General features: G+C 33.4%; 1 protein-coding gene across 1 annotated transcript; it reads left to right on the forward strand.

Annotated features, from left to right (window-relative positions):
• The first annotated feature begins 2,633 nt into the window (after window positions 1-2,633).
• On the forward strand, window positions 2,634-23,960 carry LOC138321637 (uncharacterized). The gene is made up of 3 exons (XM_069265440.1): window positions 2,634-3,021; window positions 11,766-12,213; window positions 23,504-23,960. Exons 1-3 carry the CDS (start codon window positions 2,926-2,928, stop codon window positions 23,560-23,562), a joined length of 603 nt encoding a protein of 200 aa, XP_069121541.1. The 5' UTR covers window positions 2,634-2,925; the 3' UTR covers window positions 23,563-23,960.
• Window positions 23,961-24,219: the final 259 nt, after the last annotated feature.

Raw genomic sequence — 24,219 nt, forward strand, 5'->3', positions numbered from 1 at the left:
AGTCCGCCCTGTTCAACCTTTCCGAATGTGAATAGATTCCAACGAATAATTACGTCATCAACAAATTGCTTTTGACCATTGGGGTTTCCTTTACGTCTAGCTTATATATGTCAGATGTATATATAATACCTTCTTTGAAAAGCCATCAGAAAAGGAAAAGCAACCTTCATTCTGAAATGTGTTAAAAATCGTGAAAGATTATGGACTTTACCCCAGTTACATATGAATACTTGATGTATTTCTTGAAGCGTCTAGAACCTTATTGTTTAGCAAAACAATAGTTTGATTCCGGACAAGTTGTGCGACGCGCCTGTGTCACGATCTTTTCTAGTAATACATACTATATATAGTTAGCTACAAAATAATATTTAGCAGATTAAGAATGAATGAATATCCGGGATATTCTCTAAACTTTGCGTCCGTCACACTAACTTGGAAGCCTAATCCGATCTTCTTGTACGTATTACTCTAAAGCACTTCATTTTCGCGCGATACTTTTCGCACAATATTGCGAGAGAGATTTTTGAGCGTGAATTCAAATAATTTGCGAATAATATAAAATGTATGTATGGGTGCATGGTTGTTAGTAAGATACATTGATCCCGAATTTATGTATCATTATGTTTAAAATCGCGAGGACGTGGAATAGTGTGGCATGCGAAAATAAATTGGTTAAAAGTTATCAACTTGCATAAACGCAGAACGATAGTTACTGTGGATATCTCAATTTTTGAGAGGTTATGAACGCATAGCCTATGTTGGAGGGGTGAGCTAAGACTTTTGAAACTTTAATACTTTGATTTGATCTAATGATTTTCACATGAATGATTATTATTAATTATGATGATTATGATCAAATTATAATTAATGATTATACATTATGGAGTTTCGAAAAAAAAATATCCGTTTTGTCTAGTAAAGAGTATAATGCCTTACTGCTACTAGTGCACAAGGTGATTTTTCTGTTGAATTTATTCGCGGGGAAAATTTTTCTCTCATTGTCAATTTATTTAATTTCACGAACATGTACTTGACCGCGAGCAACATTTAGTCCCTGCGAATAAACAACACAAACCTTAGGGTATTACACTTAGACAGGTTCTATTAACCTCAACCCCTTTTTACCAACATCGTTATATTATAAAATAAAAAAAAAACAAAAAAAAGATATTTAAAGATTCCACACCGCCGGAGAATGGAATAGAAAAAAAAAGATATCTAAAGATTCTACACCGCCGGAGAATGGAATGGGACATTGTTGTCTATTAAAACAAGAGCAGATGAAAAAAATTTCCGGTAAAAAAGTTACTTACTCTACATTATTACTACATTGTCAATTGTAAAGTTTGTGCTTCTAATTTTGTTATGTGTAAGTATTCAAATTTTTTATTGAATCCCCAAAAAAATCATCACACTACGTTATATCCTATATGGAACGAGGTACTGATTGGGCAGACAAAAAAGCAAATCAAATTAGTTTATACAGTGTATGTATTGTTACGTTAATTAGATACACAATTAAAAATGAATTATTTTCAAAAATCAAAAATATATATTCTTTATATATATTATATATTCGCTGTCGGCGATGAAGAATCTTAAAGGTTTAAAATCCTGGTTAAATAGTGATTTTCTGACAAGGTCAAAAAAGACTCGGTGTATCTGCCTTTGTAAAGTCGAATCTAGTCATACCAATGCGCCTTCTACATGCTACGAACACATGTAAGTGTAATGGCACGGCTTTTTGGTGACAGAAATATGTACTGAACCCTGTGGAATTGTACAATTGTTTGCATATTTTGCCAAAATTTACACCAACACAGCGATCTACAAGTCAATAGTACTAAGGTAAGGACGGATGCATACACACTTTTTAGTAACTAAGATCTGTTCAACTACCGAAGAGATATTTAGCATACAAAATCACTAAAGTATCAACAGGGTTGTAAACCTAAAGCAAAGTCAAATCTAAGAAAGTAAATGATTTTTTACCTCTTGATTACAATGTGAACGTAATCAAATGGATGTTGATTTTTATTGAATATTTTCCGGTGACGTCAACTCTGACGTTAACTACTAGATAACAACCACGTACTTATCCGTTGTCAATCATGATAGCATTGGTTATATTTAGCTATGCCACACCCCATTCAGAGCAAATTAATACTTTTACCACGTGTTTATTTCAGTCGTTAAGGCTAATGATCAAATTGAGGCAGAAAATAGTGCTTACAAAAATACGATAATACTTATAAATAAGGATGAAAGACTAGATGCCCCTGGATGATATGAGTTGTTTAAATTGTTATGTTCAAACCTCTCCTCGTTGTCTCAATGAGATAGGTTGTTTACATTTCCTTTGTCATGTTCCAACCTCCATCACGTTACACTAATCAATACACAGATTGTGACACAAACCAGTAAGTTTAGACATACTTTTGTACCGTTCTGAACCAAACAATTTTCATTGATCATCATCACAGTGAAACAGACCGGTCGCTAAGGCGAAAGCAAAAAATTAATATTAATACGCGAAATGCCGCTTTGCCATTGGTTGATTTCAGATGGGTAAAAATACAGATCTCTCGTAAATGGAATAGGGGTGTGTGCTTTAGCGAGCCATATATAACGATCTCTGCCCACGTGTTAGGTAGCAGACGGCAATCACACCAGTGAATCTGACTTCTCGTGGAATCCAAGTAACGGGCGAAGACGTCATGGCAACTACATTCTGTATATATAGGCGATTCTGACACCACTTGGACAAGTTTTGATACTTATACAGCAACGCCATCGACTCGTCAATATTAACGACCATCATCCGAGAAAATAGAAATCAGTCTTGATAGAGCTATTTCATTTTTTTTTAATTTGTGTATCTATATTTAAAGTGTGGAAGTTCGGACCTGGTGCTCAGCTAACAGCATGATTCATTCTGACTTTGTAACAATTGTAGGGCTCCTACTTGTGGCTGTTTTTGGAGTTGAAGCTTTTACAGAAAAATCACTTTGGAACAGACCGGTAAGTTTCTGTTTATTCAGCTGTAATTGTTTTTTTTTCTGTTGATTCACTTTCAGTATAATTACCATTTTTGTCATTTTAAACTAATTATTTTTTTATATTTGCGTCAAATCTATTTAAAGAATCTGGTACAATGAAGCAAAACAAAAGTAATTCGAAGATAAAAAATAAGAAAAATAGACTACTGTTTCAGGGTAATTTTCTCTGATCAAAGCGTTCTGTAATTGATGCACAAGATCTGATATGTCGATTTAGACAAAAGTCACGAAGAATATCGTAGTTGATGATAATGTAAAAAGTCATCGCTATTGATTAATACAAATTAAAACAATCAATGCGTTTTTATATGAAAAGTTTTGCTTTGATAAAATGAGAAAATTGACTCGACAAGAATGACAGTGCAATAATAAGGTATAGAATCAATGCAATTACAAAATCATCAATAAGAGCTATGCTAAAGACATGGTAGAATATACAATCGGTGTTAAGACAAAAACTAAACAATCAGTGCTTTATATTTTTTGGTTTTTTTTTACCAGCAACACGTCAAATGATAATGTTTAAGGGAAAAATAATTCTACTTTTACACGACCGATGTCATGAGTTGATGAAATTCAAATGACATTGATACAACAAATGTAACGTTAGCGTTGCTTTGGCAGGCTGTAATCCATCTTCCGTTTAATCTAACTATCTTTGCTCTACTAAGCGCACACATCTAACGCCATGAATCCTGGAGAGATGTACTCCATTTTTATTTAATGCCTTCCTAATATAACGATCTGCCATGGCCGTTATTAAAGTATGGTAATTATTACTGCATTTAAAAGCATGTAATTTTGTTATCAATTCAGAGGAGGAAAATATCCACTTTTCTTGGATGCATCGCGTAAACAAGAGTAGTGGAACATTGCATACTGGGCTATGTAGGGCACAAAACAAGAACCTCCGGGTATTTTATGATACAAACTGATTAGGCTATTTATGGTTAACGAAAACAATGTTTTATCTTAGGTCATAAGGTTGTGGACTACAGTATTTAAGTACAGTAAAAAGTTTTGCTTCAGTGATAGCTTGGATTTCAATGAAGTTGAAAGTGTTAAGTTTAACAGATTCCAATGTTTGTACGTAACAAAAAGTCATTTTTCGTGTCATGGCTAGAAATAGAACCCGATGTAAATATCAGTTATTAATCCAAATCTAGTGGGATTTTTTATCCACGACAATAATGTAAAAAACCGTGAATACTTCATGGTCAGAACTGGCATCATAACCATTGTTTAAAAACAAAGGACAAAATTCACAATTGAAATTTTACTTAAGGTTTTAGTTTTGAAGTCAATGTTTCTATTCACATTTCATGTATTTATTTTAGCTGTAACTTTTTAAACGCTGAAAATATTGAATGCCCATTAACAACTTTTGGTATATCATCTATATCGTTTTTGGAAACGCGCAAATCTACAGTTGTATTAACTAGTTTAAACCAGGTTGGCGAAAAAAAAAGTTTAATAATAAAGAAGAAGTAATTTAGCATATATATAAAAACAATAGTATGACTGCTTACTATAAACAGATGTAAACCAATGCTAAAAGCTCAATTAAAGTTAAAAGCATTTGTGTAATTTAGTCATTCAACAGACACTGGTAATTACATGTTTGAAGACTTCTTTGCTATATATAGAGATATAATTGTGCTGACGCTTTATGAGAAATCCTATCTTAATTTCATTGCATAGCTGATGTTTGACTTAATTTGCTGTGAGTAAAATCCGCTTGTAGAGCATCTCATACATGTCGATTGTATTCCGTCAAATCTCCCTTTCCCAAAGGCATGTCACTATTCAGACTTACTGGGACGATTCGATATTGTAGATGGCAAGTTCTTCCAACAAATACAATATACATTAATTCATAAGTCTGGCTTTTCAGAAATATGTAGAAATAAAGGACGGTAATTGTACATAGTGAAATTGTATATCATCCCCTGAGTGCTTAGTTTGTCAACAAAATAAATTCTTCAGACAAACCACAGAAAACCTGATTATCCCGCAGTCTATAGTTACTGCGTGAAATCTTATATTGTGTGTGCTGTGCCTGCCAGCCACCGCAACTACTGAGTATTTTCTAACACGCATGCCAGTAACTTTATCTGTGTTCCAGATTCGACAGTATATAGAATAAAAAGTTTCTATATAATTTAAATAATCAAATGTCCTCCATTTAACGTCTAGTCGTAAAGGAAGATTTATAATGTTCAATTTTGAAAATAAAGAAACTGTATTTAAAATAGTATATGTAATTTCCTAATGCGTCAGTTCCTCGGGTTTAATATATTTGTTTGGCTGTTCATCAACAACATTTTCCAGTAAACTTCAAATTGCTTTTGTATAATTCATTTCAAACAATTTGATTCGAAAAGGTTTTCTTGAAAGGATTCATCTTCATAAGTGTATTGTTGAAAGAATTCGTACGTTGTAAATAATTTCTTTACCAAGGTTTTTCAATTTTGACAAAAAAGTAATCAAATATCACTGTCTGCAACTTCTCTGACATTTTTTGAAGATGAATCACCATTTTACATAACAGCCAGAAAATGTTTTCTTCATTACACTTATACACTGTTAATATTTTCGTATGTACACTGTACAATCCTTGCGTCTTCGTTAATCCAAACATATTCCCGAATACCTAAATTCGCGGTCCATGGCCCTCAATGGCAATCGTGCATTCATATACTCCGTCTTTGCATATGACAGAGTTAGCTCCCTTGCGGGTAGGTATCGATTGTCACGTCATTATTTTGTGAGCTCAATTCACGTCGTTTTCTCCGAAAAGTATGACGTTACGCTCGTAAACACATGACGTCACAATCAATAACTACCTGCAAGGGCAGATAAACCTGTAATATGCAAATACATAATATAATTATTCGCGTAATATTGAAATTCGCGTTCGAGCTCAATCAAGAATTGATACGAGAATTTGTATCTCGCAAAAATGAAAGGCCACTGAAAAAGGCAGTAGCCTTATGCAATTGAAAATCATAAAAATACATATATTCCTACGCGTTATTGCTTATAATATTACAGTACAATTTAGTGACTACATATAAAAATTAGTGAAGGTATTGAAAGCAACGTGATTTTCGCAGTGTAAATATCAGGTAAAGAAAAAAATATGCGATGGCCGACAGCGCTCAACAAAATGTTACTACTGCTTAAAGAGTTTTGTCTGACATTTTGACTGTGAACACATATCAACAGGTACATTGTACACTTTACTTGTACGCTTTATAGCTTTACACAGAATACTTATACTTATTTTTAAGAAGGGCGTTGAGTACTCATGTGTTCCTCTTTTGGACGGAGAATGTAATGAAATTGACGCTGAAACTCTCTCTGTATCGAAGTGACATTGAAGAAATAAAAAACACTGCCTGCATGAAATGCGTGATTTACAACTTCCTTGTCTGTTATTTCATTAGCTACTTCTCGTGAATGTATATTATCCATGTATATTGATATCAAATTAGACAGAATAAATAAAACATATATAGATCTGCAAAAGCAAGGCCGTCTTCGGGAACTTCAACTACAGCGTCATAATTGATACTTAGAAATGAACTAAAATTGAAAGGTTATTGTTTCCATATTTAGATTATTGCCAGGTAGGCATTCTTCTTGGCTATATGATAAAAATACTTCTTTCTAAATACCCCATCCCCACAAAATATTTTTGTAAAAGAAATGTATACCTATTAAGATGAAGCAATCTATCATGATGGCTACTATGTTGGACAACTGACAAACAGATACAACTATTCTTTACAAAGCCTACTGTTGTCATGGAGAAACTGAAAAACGGCAGACAAAACGCTTCAAAAAGAGTAGTAGTATTCACAAAGTATCTCGACAAATTATTCATTATCCCTGCTGTCATGAAGTAAAGAATGTTGGTGTCATACTAAATTCTCAATTTTTAGTAGTGATGGTTTGTCGGTCGCTTTTGGCTATCGTAGAAATATCATATCAGGCGCTGAACCTTTCATACTTCATGTAAAAGGCTGTAGTACAGCAAGTCTTACAGAAGGAGAATAATATATATTCAAGAAATCTTTATTATTTTTGCAAATTAGAGTTTAAGCAATAAATCTTCCGTTTTTTGTTTCATTTCTAAGTGCTTAGAGGTCATAAGAAAGAAGGCATTGGCGCTGGTATGAAAGGAAGGCATCAATGACCTTCTTGTAAAAGAATGTGTAGTGTATTTAATAATGATGAACAGCAAATTAGATGACGTATGAGTGTATTGTCCTCAGTTGTGACAGTAGACTTCATTTTTAATATGTAGTTGTGCTTCCGCATTCTATACTGTACAGCCAGTTTCTTTGTGGGGTGCCATCACGAATTTTATCAACAAAGTATATTCGCGGAATTTGATCTTCCTGAATAATACCTACCGCACTAATGTTGAGAGGTACTTGGATTCAATTTCATTTCCACAAAACAAATAAACTCCGCGAATATATTTTGAAACGGAAAACTCCACCATAATTAGAAGGAAGGACTGTGATTAGTTGAGAGTATTTCCCGACTATTTGAGATGACGGGGAATAATTTCTCATCACGTACATTTGTATTCTTGGACACATTGGTATTTCGTCCTGCATATTTGATGGCAATCGACACCACCTATAGACAATGGACTAGTCTGTATATACCCTAGGGCTAAAGCGAGAAGAAAGCGTTTCTCACTAAAAAGATGACAAGGGTTTTCAACTATACATCGGATATTCAACCGTATATGATCCCCAATCAATTTTCACAGACGTAGCTACGTGTAAATTCGTAGTTCGTAGTAACCTTCAAATCACAAATGTCATAATTGGGTGTTTGAGTGTTAGTAATCAGCGTGCGCTCATTAACACTATTTATGTATTTATCGAATATTGTATTCATAACATCTGTTAAGACAGCGGAAAATCCATTAACTCGAAAATAAATGGAAAATCAATTGAATGTCCAAATAGTTATGTGAATGGACAGTAATTAATATTAATGCAGTTCTGTCTATGACTCCATGGATGCTGGGTGAAACTGAAGAGTCTAATGCTGGCACTGAACCTGTTTCCTTCAGAGCGTGACCTCTTTTTTCTTTCTGTTTTTTACTCGTATAACGATTGCATTTTTATTTTTTAATCGGTTGGATTAATGAATAATATAAGTGTCGTATATCAAATTAACAATATATTTATAACATAATTAACCATGCTTTTAATTATTTGATTACCAAATTCACTCATCTCACGTAGTAATACATAGTCATGATTTCGATGATGATCTCGATGATGGTCTCGATGATAAAGCATTGGTAAGCTATTTCACAAAAAGAACTACAATATGTGTTACAAATGCTGGAAATGAGTATTTTAGTCGCATGTTTGATGACTGAATACCGTGTCAATGTACCAATATTAAGCAACGTTGAGTGTAGTCACCACTGGGATTTGCATCTGGTGATGAGAATGCGGTGACTCGTTCCGTTGTGTAACTTCTGTGCAAATTGTATTTGATGGTAAAGGTAAAGAATGTTCATTTCCAGGGGATTGTTGATGAATACGATAGTCCGATTATGAGGTGAAATAGTAAGTGTGTGCTGAGGATGCCATTGTTGCCGTTGTCATCAGGCAAAGCTTGTGGTACATGGAGTCGTATCCTGATTCTAGAACATGGGCATCTTTTCATGAGTGGAAGATTATGTATGCTTCTTTTTTATTTGTGGACGGAATAATGTGATTGTTCTTGAATAATGATATAAGATGAAATTATGAAGTGTGATAAGTGACAGAATGATGAAATAATAAGATGTGATGATTGTTGATGATGAAGATGATGATGGTAATAATTATGTTAATGATATTAATGATGATATTGATGATGATGGTCGTGATGATGATGATGATGATGATGATGATGATGATGATGATGATGATGATGATGATGAAAATCATCGAATGATGCTGGTTGTGATGATGGGAATAAATGATGCTGCTGCTGATGATGATGGTGGTGATGATGATGGTGATGATGATGATGATGATGATGATAATTGTGTTGATAGATGATAATGATGATGATGATGATATGTGTAAGATGTTTGAGAATGAGTGTGATCGTGATATTGAATGTGAATAAGAATGGAATTATTTTGCTATTATGTAGTATATTGCACATGGAAAAGATATAAAAAATAAATTATAAAAAAGAACTTGGGCATCTTAAAATGATTACAGATAAGTTATCCCAGTATTATAGCACGTTAAAGTAGATTTTGAATAAAACAATCGCTTCCTTTACTTAATGTAAAAATGTATGATGATTTGATCAAATACATATAACACTGGTTTATTCAGAGCTGTTGAAGTTTACAACAGTTTATTACCAATGGAAAAGTACAAACAATGGATTAATGACCCAATGCATTAGTGATAAGTATCGTGTCGGATTGTTTGTCGTATCAGCTAAATGTCTTCTTGTTTATTATCTCACTTCTGAACAATAAATCATTTCATAATGGAAAATGTTTTAAAGGGCTTTAGTATTAAGTAACCTTTAGGTATATGGTAATGCCAACACTGTCTTTTGTACGGAGATTATCATTTTCACAGACAATATATGATATACATACATCACTTATTCGCTGGAGCTGTATCATTATAAGTGTGTCCTTATCTCCTGATTCATTGCACACACTTTTGGGATAAAAATGTGACGACTTTATACTTGTATATAAAATTTATCTCGATCTTTCATCATAGTAATGCCTTCTTGCCTTGTGCTAAAAATATGCCTTCTCTCGAAGGAAGCGATAGAAAGCAATAAAGTTCTTTTTAGTGTTTTTTTCTTCAATGGAATTATCCTTAATTTTATCATTTGATAGTTTTAATGGCGGTCACTTAGGAACAACCTTTGGCATCAGCTCATCATGTAGATACAAAGAAAATTAATTCAACGTTCCAAAATTGAAATGATCAATAAGTTATCGAACTGATCAAGTCTAAAATTGTGTTTTCGTTTGTAGAGACGTGATAAACTTCATATATCAATCAAGTTAAATCGCACAGTCGGCTTACACAGTGATATGGTATCGCGTTGTGGCAATTGGATCTTTGGTGACGATTCGGGTTAAAACATTTTGACATGTGAATTTAGTTTGTTTTTGGAGGAAAATGGAATCAAACCTTATCTTTATGAATATATACATATTACCGATATACATATATACCTAGATGTTAATAGATAATGCATTGACAGTGTCTGAAGACATACATTTATTTAGCAAGGAAATCGAGGCATTAGCGAGTCACGTTTTTCATTCTGTCTCGAGCCAAACAATGTCTCTGGATACCGACACGGACTTCCATTATTAATTCACTGCTTACAATAATGTGATAACATATTAGCGTAGTGTACATCGTCCTGACTAAGGTTATATAATGCACAACATTATTATACCATTGTCTGATATGTGGGAATGACAATATAATGCTCCGTACATCTGGTCAACCTCACCTCCCTCATTACCTTTGGAGGCGTGAAAATGTCTAACAATTCCACAAAACATACACATCTACATTGAAGGGATCACACCCTTTGAAGTCTGGCTTATAATGAAATGTATAATATGGCTTTGTTCATCCTTTATGACCTTCGATTCCAAAAACAAGCACGTAAATGGGCCACCCACGCCTGTCATGCGTATAACGAAGTGTGTCATTTGGTCATGTTCATCCGTTGTGTCCACGTGCACCCATAAACTTTAATGGGATGTATTTTAACGTTAATAATGCACATAAACACAAGAATAAATCAAATAGTTAGCATAAGCAAGTTTGTGACATAATCTTAAGTCAACTATTGGTCATTGTTTTTTTTTTTTTTTTTTTTTTTTTTTTTTTTTTTTCTAAATCACATCCACAATATACATACATTTATACAGACTTCAGAAGACAAATATGTTATCCTGTAAGTTATCCATTTTCGCAGATAAACGAGCAACGCTTGATAATACATCAAACTATATTACGTAATTAAATGACATGTAAATCAGTGATAAGAGGCCAATTTATAAACATATGGTATAAGTAGGAATCCTATTTGCGGTAATGATAACCTGCAGTATTGCAATGGTTTACCCAGGGCACATTTGGGTGGCATTCTGTAATTTTGATGATTATAATTTGCAATTTAGGTTGGAATAGATATATGTTAATAATAGTTTGGGGCTAGTTGTCATTGTAAGTGTCTGTTATATTGTCACTTCTGCAGAGCCGGAACCCAAAAAAGCAAATCAAACATCTTCTTAACTCACTATTTTCTATATCAAAATGTAATTTGATTTCGCTGGTGTTACATATAAATTACCTTAGATAATTTTTATGTTAATTCTACGTTAGCTCTGAAATGCGGTGAATGAGATATTAAGATCTGCCATGTACTTTTCATTCGGCTTTATGGGTCGAAACCACTTTTTGACGGTATTGGAAGAAGATTAATGGTTTTAATACGAATAATACGATTTTACCCCGATTTCTATAAATCATAATAGATTAGAAACATCTGTCATCTCATTTCTAAAATAATGTACTTTTATTAATTTTTTTATGGAAATTATTTCCTAACCAGATTTCTTGATTTCAAGTTATACGTTTATGTGTTTATGTTTCATTTCATGTTTCATTTCAGGATGACGATTTAGACACATATGGACATTTGTTTGACTCTGAAGAAAATATTCCAAAATACAGAGACAATACACGTGTAACACAACTGGTGGAATCACCAGAACAGGCCTTCCGAATGATAGAAGCAATGAAGCCACGGTCAAGACGAAGGATGGCACAGTTTTCTGCTATGAGAGGCAAAAAGAGGACTAATAAAGAAAATAGAGAGCTCCGAGAAAAACACAAGACGGATTCGGGCATTCGGGGAAAGAGGATGATACCAAACCAAAGTGACAATGATTCTTATGACATTCGAAACAGAGCAACTTATTTCAAGGCAATGAGGTCATCACCACGTGACAAAAGAATGGCGCCCTCTTACACTAGCCCTGTCTCCGAACTTGAATACCAGTTACTACTGCAGAAGGTGCTAGAGGCCGCTATGTCATTGTCAGGAAACCGAGAGGAAGGTAAGATCAATTGTAAAATACTCCACTCAAACGGTCCTTTCAAACCTGATTGTAATATAAAAGGCAAGTTTTCAATCAAATCTGATTTAATCACTTAAAAAAAGTTTTAGATCTCTTTATACGGATAAAAACGGTGCATAATATACTGATTTTTAAATAATAAATCAAACAGAAAAGGCAAAGTGTGAAACATTTTTTAATTTGTACCCTACGTTATAAAATGCATAGTGAAAATCAGTTTCCTGTAATGGCGAAAGGAAACATTAAACTGAAAACATTTCAAACAGAAATTTCGGCATTAATCATAAACAATGTCTTAGCATATTTGATGTGAATGAACCAATTTTCGTTTTACGAAAATACATTTGTAAAGTTTTGACCATACTCCGAATACCGCACTGCAAGAGACGAGCACAAGACACATCCGGTTTGGCACTTCCGGTGTTAAGCCAATAACGTTAAGTGCCTCTTACAATAAATTCATTCTATCTGATAGGTTAATCTCCTGCTTTATTGCTTCACTCTCTACTTAATTGCGACGCGTGGACGTTTCTCAGTTTTCCAAAAGAGCCTTTTTATTACCAAGTATGTATGGATTTGTCGGACGGCTGTCCCGTTCGGCAATACTGCATTCCCCGTTTTACATTCAATTATTATTTATTTAACACAAGACTCGATCAAGTTCTTCATTTTATTTCTAGAAATTATAAATAAGCCGTATCATGTTTGAAATTATTCACTTTGCTGCATTTCGATATCATCTTAAACTGCACCGGATAAACACAATCCATCAACAGTTATATTTGTGTTTATTTGTGAAGCTGGTATTTGCTGTGACAGATAGGATCCTTTTATGTACTGCTGAGGACGTTATCAACCTAACATGACGTTAAGCGTGTCTAAGTGACTGGGGTAATGACAGGGTGATGGGCTCGGGGGAATGGTTAAGATTGACGTACCGTAATGCATTATGGGCAATTGGGTTAAGTTTCAAGGTCTTTTGACATTGATCCGGGTCATCTCATATTTATCCCATTATTTACATAGACTATGTCACTCACATTCTCAGTGTCCTTGGGATAATGACACTTTCTATTCCTAAGTGAAAACAACAAATTATCATAATTGATACTATATCCTTGTCAGGTTTATGTCATCATCCGTATCTTGTATCAAACATACGTTGTTTTTAATGAGTAAAGGACCATATCAGAACGTCAATGCTTCAATTAGTTCCGAAAGAAATTTGAAGCGCATGGATGACAAAAAGTTTGAAGTGATATTAAAGCTTTTAACCTATATTTGGTTAAGTGAAATAGGAACGATTTTTGAACACATGTACTACATAAATAATTAAATTCTATGATAAGGCGAGCATCACTTTGCCGTAATAACTTCCCAAATATCGTTGCTAAATGCATATGTGTTCCCAATAAAGAACAAATTATAAAACATATTTAGTAGATTTCTTTACATTACCACGTTCTTCTGTGCGATTATATTGCCAAATAAGAAAGTCAATGCTTCACTTATTTACGAAAGAGATATGTAGAGCATGAATGACATTTTATTTTAAATAATATTTGGTTAACCTATATTTGGTTAAGTGAACGATTTTAGAACACATGTACTAAATAAATTATGTGAATTGCATAGTAGGTGATTACCGCTTAATTGCCTTAATTACTACTCAAATATCGTTTCTAACTACCTGCATGTTCAGAAAAATAAATGTAAAGCATATTTAATAGATTCCTTAACATTACTACCGGTTTTGGTGCGATTATATTTTCTTCTCGTGACTATTATTCAATTTTGTTTGTAACGAGTATTTCTATTAGTTAAAAAATTACTTTATCACCCCATAATAGAAAAGATGACGTTGACGTTTGTTTTGTCGCTTCTATTTGGCTGACCGAATAACAGCATATTGATTCCGTAGAAAAAAGTTCCTTGGTGGAGTTTGAATTTCCATAGGGATTGTATTTAGTAGATTGGTTGATAAAGATTGAATTGAATAGTGAGAGTTCACTCAGATATTTGCCTTATATCTCCATAAGATAAAAAAGTCATTCAAAATAATCCATATATATGTAAAATCTGGTTTATCATTACTTAAAGCATTCCAGCGAAAAGTCAGTCTCTATGTACTACATAATGCAGATCTCCCCCTCACCTGAATATAAATTACATACTTATATTTATTGTGTATTTTGTGGGATATATAATCAACAACGGAAATTAGTATCACCGTAATAAGCTATATTTCCTTCCTTGATATTCACTTAATATAAATACAAACAATGATAAATAATACTTGTAGAGTAAATATTCAAACTGATAAAGAAAAGAAAATAAAGAAAATATAACTGTATAATGGCAGTAAATACATAATGTATAACAATGACAGTTGGTACCGCCACATTGGCATGACGCTGTATGAGGTGAATGCGACCTGTTTTATGTTTCATCAACACCTTTATTGGAAAATAATTACATTTCTTGTAGTATTGTTATCGAGGTTCAACCCTATTGTCAGCGAGTCCACGCTTTCACTATCTTTGAATGTTCCGTAAAATATTGAAGTTTGATTGACATTTCAGCAATGTTTGACATTCTATTTCAATTTAAATGGCTTTATCAACATCACAATATATTTTGGCTTTAAATTTTCTTCAATTCATTATTGTTATCAGTAGTCGTCACAATTTATATGTTTTATCAATTATTAATTTATTTAATGATGCATTTTTCTAATTGAGGAACAATAAAAAATGACAGCTCCTGAAATTTATACTATCCGATTGTACATGCTATCTGCAATACAATAAAGATATTACTATCAATGTTTGCATTACAAACCTGTCAATGTCATTCGACGCTTGAATTTTGATAGCTCGTGTTGCTCTCATTAAACGCCCCGGAAATACTAACACGAAAATCGGACCAGATCTCATTTTGACAATCGTTACCGAAAACATACGAATAACTCCCGACCTAAACTCGCTGTCATTAAGAGAGGATAATTGAATTCTATTTATCTAATCTAAATCGATACAAATTCGTTCAGATAAAACCTGATCGTCATGGTAGACATATCGATAACACAGAAGGAAATTGACTTAGTTCATGGCACTCATTGGTAGACAGAGACCGCATCAACCGTGCTGGCTTACCCGCAAGTGTTTTAATTGGAATGCTATTGGCACTGTGAATGTAGTGTTAATCACTGGTATATTGATTTGAACTGATCCATCCAAAAGGGGAACATCGTCTATTAACCACGTGCTAGATACCATAACCTGTCTGACTAAGGTACAGCGCCCACCACTGTCTAGTGGCTGATCGTGAGAGGACTAAGAAATGCTGATTTCCTCCAATACGACACTTTCCATCAGAAAACACACAGAGCAATGACACCAATTATATTCTTTATTGTTAAAAAAGGTGTATTGTAGCCAAATTCAAATGTTCATTCCCTCAATTATTGCATCTGCATCCGACAACAAACATATATAACAATAATATTAATCAAATTATTCATTGTTAAAAACCGCATGGTAGGCGAATTGAAATGTTATTGATCAAAAGTCTGTAGTTTGGTACATGAACTCGATATTTTGGAACATAAGTCTCACATCGGTGGTACATAAAGAAAACAGTGAAATATGTTTTCGTCAAAAGGATTTGTGTATATTGGTACAGAATAACAATACAAGTATTAAGTTTTGGCACATTAAGTCTGTAAATTGCATATTTAACCTGTATAGGAATATTTGTACTGTAAGTGACTTGAAAAGGCCTAATGGTTTCCAGTTACAAGTTCAGTTCCTTAGATTGACTGTGTATTTACCTGGGAGTAATTAACGGTTTTAGCCGCTTATTTTCGAAGGGGTGATATTTTCGCAATTTCTTGAAATCGATGCATTCGATAGTAGTAAGGTTATATACATTGTAGCTTGATATTGTTTGAGAAAGTTTACTTGATGTTGTGGAGCCAAGGACGCCAGTTGAACTACAAATAATAAAACTTCTATTTATTCGCCGATTTAATTGTATTTTGATTTAAACTATTTTGAACCTTCATCCCTTTCGTACAGTCGGACGGCTCAACAGTTTGATGTCACGGTGTTTTTTAACCATTTTTCTCAAAGTTTCTCTAAATGAGAGTTTATTGTGATAGTGTTCCTCTGATCATTTGTACTTTAACATTTGGTAATTCATCTTATTAGTCTAAATAGTAAGTAAATTAAATTTTATCATCAATTACGTTATTTTACGTTCCTCGAGATTTCACCTACTTTTTTACCTAAAGATGAACGTCTCATTTCGCTTTTGCAAATCAAAATATTTCTTTTGTCCTTTTTGGCGTCCCGTTTTCGGAGATCCGGAATGAGAGAAAAATTACGAGAATTTTTGTTATACCGTTGACGTCATATAACTCCATGCTGCTTTATGAGTTACGGGATGAATGCTTTGAATACATTAACAATGTTGTTAAGAAAAGACGGTATATACTGTATTTGGCTTGAGAAAAAAAGATAAGTGGCTCACCGTAGACTTATCATTTTATTACGTTTAAATACATTGTATATATACATGCATATTCTATGCCTTACAATATTTTCTTGTACAATATCAATGGTGTATTCTACACAAGCAACACATCTCTTCTGCCATATATCCATATACCACCTGTAGTAACTCTATTGAAATCCACTGTCTACCCTCCAGTACGCTGCGTTTATCAGACCGCAACCTGGTGTTGGCTAATACCTTTAGTAACCGACGATGTGGTGACGTTAGCTTGATAACTTCATTGTGCTGGCATGACGTCAAAACAACCTAAAAAGTGGAATTAATCTGTAGTTTGTCTAATTGGCGTTATATACTTAGAAATAAGTATATTTAATGGTGCTAAGCACAGAAGGGGTATGGGTTTTCCCGTTAAAGCGAAAATTAATCAGTTAATAGACTGTAAAATAGTGTTTTGGATGGGCGATATATTAGATTTTTTTTATTTTTTTTTTCCTCTTTGATTGACGAATTAGTGTTTGGATGATAGGCGTCCTTCTGTGATGATTTTTCAAACTTCAGTTTGAGTTGTTGGTGTGCATTTCATTTTCCCAACTAAAGATCATTAACCCGATATAGATTGTTAAATAGTGTTTCAATGGTTGGAGTAATATAAAGAATTTCCTAATGCAACGAGCATTTGTTCATAAAATAATCAATTGCAAGTTGCAATTGCAAGGGATGGCCAAAGTGTTTTAAACTTTCACCTAGTAAGGTATTTATTTGTCAACCGAGATATACTTTTAGTGTTGTACTGTGACGTTTTCCCCATTGACGTGGGATGTTAAACTATTAGATGTGAAATGAATTAAATGACAATAAATACGCTTTATTAGCGTTTCAATTCTGTTATTACAGAATATATCAACGGTATTTAAGTAGAATAAATCACTATATGTTCTGGCTTACATTTTCTCTCTATGAGAATGGTCTGTCAATGATGTGTGGATCACAGCGTGCGTCAGTGTGTATTGTCCGTCACAGATCACTATAAGGCATGACATACAGAGTAATGAAGAACCAAGACGCTCCTTTGGTTATTTAACGCTCATTAAACTACTCAATTTACATAGCCCAGCAAGTCGCTATGCTTCCGAACAAAGCCAAAATGTCCTGTCGGCAAGTAACACGACATAGAGGATTATGGGACGGTTAGATCTAACGTCCATACCGGAAGTGTGTGCTCTGGTAGGTCGGGTCCATTACAAAGATCGTCAATTCCTTCACTATGCAATTACCATTTATGTACCTTATGGCCCATAGGCTACCTGGCAAATGTCAACAGTCTTTGTACGTATATGGAATTCCCCCTTGATTAATATTAATAAACCTAAAGACGCTTTAATGACTTATTTACCATCGGATCCTTCAAATCTGATCAAAGAAACAGTATCAAAGAGATGATGACCTATCGAATATATTCCGATCGATTTATCATACTGATGTTGCTGTATATTCCTTGTGTGGTGCTTATGTTACTAAGATCGGTAATAGAAATTAGGAATGGATGTAAACCTCAAGTGCACTATTTTGCGCTCAGATTTTAGCATCAGTACAGGTATGCTTGATGAATTCAGTTGTGCTGAAGTTCGTAGTTTGCCCTCGAGAGGCAACAGATACAAGCTGACGTTTGTGTACAGATGTTACATTTAATACATTGTTTTATGAATTAAGCAATCTAGAAGACGATTAATCACGTTTCCCATTCCATTCAACTGTATGTTTAAATTAGTCACGGATGACGGATTTTGTTTCTGATTTAGTATATTTGTGCCTGTTTGTCCTAGGTGAAAAATGGACTCTTACATCTCGATATAGTAGAAACACGAATAACTGCAAAAGTTTTTTACATCCCTAGGTAGAATGAACATCTGATGACGTCCTTGTTCTGTATTTTATCCCTAGAGATGAAGGTATTTATTTGAAGTATATACCTATACATATCAGAAACTACTAATTTTGTTATACTGAGATGTACATTCAGGCGGTAACACACAGGTGCAAAACGGTCGGGTATTTCACCAAAACAGCACCGGTTGTGCTTGTTAACATCCGGTGACACAGGTAACAGCTCTGTCACAGGTTTAAACCTGTCAGTTATTTGGTATTAAACGGTGTATCAATATCGTATATGTGATTCCAGACATATTTGACATTTGCTAGCTTCAAAATAATTCATTATATGTCCACATTAATAGTAGTAGAATAGAGTAGCTGATTTACTTGCGTAAGAACTTCATTAAAAGTGGTTTTGATATCTAAATGTCACAATCTCGACTTTCTATGAGAACCGTGACATTTACGTGTGATCCAATACTTGTTTTGTGTGTATGGTTTATAAGTGATAAATAAGTTAATAGAATTGACAATCGGGACGTGGCAACATATGATCTTAATTGTATATTTTATCTATATATCAAATCAACATTCACATTACCTATCATAATAACATTAAACTATCCTTTTACAGTTATGGAAATGTTATACCTTCCATTGTCCTTTTTAATCATTCATGGAATTAGAATGTTTATACACTATAAAGTTTCAGAGTATGAAAACTGATAAGTAATCTACCAAACAAGATCAGTTGTATGAAATAAAAAGCGTCAGAATATGAAAAATTGTGTCTTCAACTAATCATTTGTTAGAAATAAAAAGTTACAAATGACAAATTGTAAGTTTTGTTTGAAAGAAATATTTTTTGTATAAAATAAAAAGTGTTCCGATATGAAAAATTATAAGACTTTTTATCCCAAAGAAATCGTTTTATGGAATAAATCCTAATATAAGGAAAATGAAAAATCATAAGTGTTATATTGTTATACGCACTGAACCTAAAGTATATAATGATCCCAGATATTGTTTACATGATATGTACCAAACTAGCAATTATCACGTGTCACCCAGTACTTCGTAATTAGCTAATGAGGCTTTATATTTACACGGCAAATTAATTGGCATGGACTTTGTGATTCAGAATTCTGTAATTAAATGTATGTGACATATCGGTAAGGCGAGAATGTAAAGACTTTGTCCATTAGTACTATTAGAATCAGAGTAATGGATCCACGCCTAGAAATATTGGTTTCGTATTCAATACAAACTATCTCAACACCAGCCTTTTGTTACTTAAACACGTGCAAACAGATGTTAATGATTTTGTTTCTTTGTATACAAGGGAATAATCAGCGAAGATACAATATTTTTATGATGGGAAGGACTTTTACGTGCCAAATCGATGGTTTTGGTACAGAGGACGTGTGAATCGTAATTTAATAAGATATTTGATTAAGTATGCGTCAAAATTAATATTTAAGCTGTATCGCCGTATTTTTAACGATATCACATTTCACCATATTTTGATGATATCATTATTTATATTTCAGCATATTTCTAATGATACAATTAAACTGGTGATAGTTCTAACCATATAAGAGATTTCTGGGATATTAAGTACTATCAAAGCTATTTGCTACTTTGGAAAATACCTACATTATTTGACATTTTGTAGAATATTTGAATTTAAACGTAACTGAACATTTTAAACTAGATACCTTACACATTACCTTTGCTACAATACGTTCTGAATAAGGATTTCTTTGTATATGTATATGACGTTTATAACCTGTCTATAGATACCACTCAAGGGACAAGAAAACAGGGGTCTTTACGACCAGATTATTCTTCAACACAGGTCAAATTGTAATGTAAATGGTCATTTGGGGCGACCCTAAAAGAATGAGGTCTTATCAAGCAAGGTGTCGTTATAGAAGGTAGGCGCTACGGCAGTTTTCGCTGTAATCGCCTCAAGTCATCCAAAAACTACTGGAAAACATAAAATATGCGAGAAGGAAAAGAGAAAAGTTCCATTTGGGTACTGAATGATATTGATAATATAACTGATTATCAAGATTAAAACAGCACGTATTAGGTATGTTTGATTTACAAGTGATTTTACAAGTGATTACTGTGAAGGCAATAATTTGGAATAATTTGTGAGTCACACATACAGTTATATGTTACAGTTATGTATTTTTTCTTTCTCTGTTAAAACTTAAACACAATGGTAAAACTTCATTTATTCATTTTCCATGAATTCACCATGAGTTTATTATGTTTACATATCAAATGACAAATTAATAAGAGAGAGAAAACATTCAAACGTCCACTATTTTTCTTTCCACTAACACCACAATTATGGCCTTTTTCTAAGGCGACATATTTCTTTTCTTTATGACTGAACTTTGTCTGATTTTTTTATTTTTTTCATTTTGTGATGTTCAATGAAGTATTTCCACACGCAATGACAGCGAGCACCGCTGTTTCAAGAGGGAGCACACGAATAATTACAGCACATTAAACGCTATTGATATTTAATATCATCACCGATATGTTTTTATCAGTTCTTTATTCTGTCCGTGGAGGCCGAATGAATATGACGCTTTAGCGATTTACGTTATCTGGCAGGTTGACAAACTTTCTCGAGATATCATCTCGTGCGGACGACGCCTGGCATGGCAGGCGGAGTAAAGATTGGCGTGTTTAAAGGGCGATAATCATGTAATCTGTGACACAAAACGGATATTTCATTAACTCTGGTTTGAATTTGGATGACGAAAGAAATCATAATTTGTCAATACTCACAATTTATCATTGCGATAGACGATGAATTAGGAATGGCAGAATGAATTACTTAATTTGATATTTGTATCTCGCGCAATGTCTTTTCGGTAGATGATGCCAGAAGCATCGAAGCATTCCAAAATAGATTTTCATTTCTTTTAATGATAGTATTGAGTTCAAGTATTGTATTCAAGTCAAAATCATGTCACTAATTTGCTTTACCGCAGAAAAGGTTGGCATTCCGGAGAATAACATGAGTAATTAGTCAGTTTATTCATAGAATATGTAAATGGTGTTTTTTATACTTTGTTATATCTGTTTTGACGCATTGTCGATGTTTTATACAATAGTTTTACACATTGATGGTATTGTTATTATGTCCATGGGTCCAGTAAAAATTTTGTCCATGAGCGCAGTAGACATTTTGTCCATGGGCGCAGTAGACATTTTGTCCATGAGCGCAGTAGACATTTTGCCCATGAGCACAGTAGACATTTTGTCCATGAGCACAGTAGACATTTTGCCCATGAGCACAGTAGACATTTTGTCCTTGAGGACAGTAGATATTTTGTCCATGGCGCAGTACTTAACGTATGGTCATTTTGTCTATGGGCTCAGTAGACATTTTGTCCATGAACGCAGTACTTATGTATAATCAATTTGATCATGAACGCAATACTTAATACGTTATCATTTTGTCGATAGCCGAAGTATGTTAATGAAATATTATCAACCTGTGTTGCAAACATTCATAGAAAACTTAATCATTAGATGTTCTGACAAACCTTGATACTCACATTTCATACGGAGCACGCATTAGGTCTTCTAATTCGCGTTTAATACTGAATAGACTGGTAACTGATACTATTTAAGAAAACTTGAAAGAATTATATTGTTAACTAGATACCGAGTACTATGTTTCCAGAAAATTATTTGGAAACTCGTGTTTTGTTGGCGATGTAACTCTCTATCATAGCAATGAAGTTATTCTCATGCCTTTGAATGACATGTTAAACAAAATGTTTTCGAAGGAAACGATTCAGTCTGCAAGTTCTTTAGTGATCTTGGGTGCATTGTATCAAAAGCTACTGACAAATACTATAAAATGTTCTAGTTAGAGTTATAAACTGTTTGTATTGGAAACATCACACTTTTGTGATTCTTGCTACAGTGTAATACGTACCGTGTAATGTCCCAACAAACCAACTTCTGGTTGTATGCGTTTTAGTACTACTCACTGAATTGTACTATAGAAACAAATATGATGATACTGTTTTGGTTTTGCAGATAACAATAAGGGCAAGACTTTTGTACGTCGCACTGTAATTGATGTAAAATAAGACTGTTTTTGAGAGTGCAACATATACATCTGTAGCAGTTATTTGTCATTCTTGTAGTTTTCAGTAACAATTACGTAGAAACATACTTTGTATTTATACTTTTACGACTTGTAGGTAACATTGAACACGAAGGTATTGAGATATAGTAGGGAGAATATAAGTTGGAAAAATAGATTTGACCGCGTACAATTTGATAGCTAGTCTCTTACTAACTAAACGAATGTCATTAGAGGAAAGAGTAAGAAACCCAGTATATCTTGTTACAAATTGAAAAGCGCAAGAATATTTCTACTCGCAAATTAGTATCATAGATAAATTAAATTGTTCTGAAATCTCAGAACGATAAGTCTCTATAGTGACATATGACTTAACAAAATCTCCTAATCGCTCTTTTTAATAGCCGCGATATTACAGACATGTTTGATTTTTTTTCTTTTTTTTTTCTTTTTTTTTTACTTTATTCATTTTTAACAAAGTAATTAGTAACATTTCATGTCACGAAATGAACAATATTTCACAAAAAAAAAAAACAACATATTTATTAAAAGAGATCTTATTACTATTTGTTTTGTCAGCGTTAAGATTTTTCTGTTAAACTGCACAAGTTTGCCATGAACATATCAAAACCTTTATCATACACATAATCTTCAGCATTAAATACTATAACTTCAATATCAACAGAATTTATATTAGGCAAAACACTTACAAGATTAACTCCTTTGTAATAATAATAATATCCTTTTTATTTTCAGATGAACAGAGTTTGATGGACAAGAGGAACTACGGTTTCCATGCATTACGTGGGCGCTAAACGAAAATCCATCAGTGCGCAGAATCGGAGAGAGCACATGTCTATTTCACTCAATATGATAACTTCATCCGATTTGTAAACTTTCTTTGTAAATTTGTTTTCTATGACCTCATCTGATAACATTAAGTGAACAAACACCATTTATATGGCTGAACTTTATCGTCACCATACTAAGTTCATGTCTGACGTCAATCGTCAGGGAAAAACGAAGCACGTGCTAAAACATTCCAATAAAATTTCGGGAAAAAATACCATATTCGGATTCGAAGTTTTTAAAGGACCAATATTCCAAATCAATATATTTTTTTGTATTATGTCAACCAGAAATAATTACACAATATTTGTTTGAAATACATGTAGAGCACTTTAAAACTATATAAAGATATACTTTTCCATTACATTTTGTTTGAGTTTTCTCTGGAAAGCATCACGTCAGCGTCCGCTTATTAATGAATCATCTATTAAAAGTCTTTAGAACAATTTGTAATTAAATCTTTCATGATTTAACTTTGTTTAAAGTATGATGTGACCTCTATTAATCCTATTTCTCCCACGCATGCTAGTATAAACGCTTCGTACCTTTATCAATAATTCAAGCCCTCAGCTAGCTTTGATATTATTAGCTGTACCGAACGCTTTATATTATTTTAATGTGAT

Source organism: Argopecten irradians, chromosome 4, assembly GCF_041381155.1.
Source record: "Argopecten irradians isolate NY chromosome 4, Ai_NY, whole genome shotgun sequence".
NCBI lineage: Eukaryota > Metazoa > Mollusca > Bivalvia > Pectinida > Pectinidae > Argopecten > Argopecten irradians.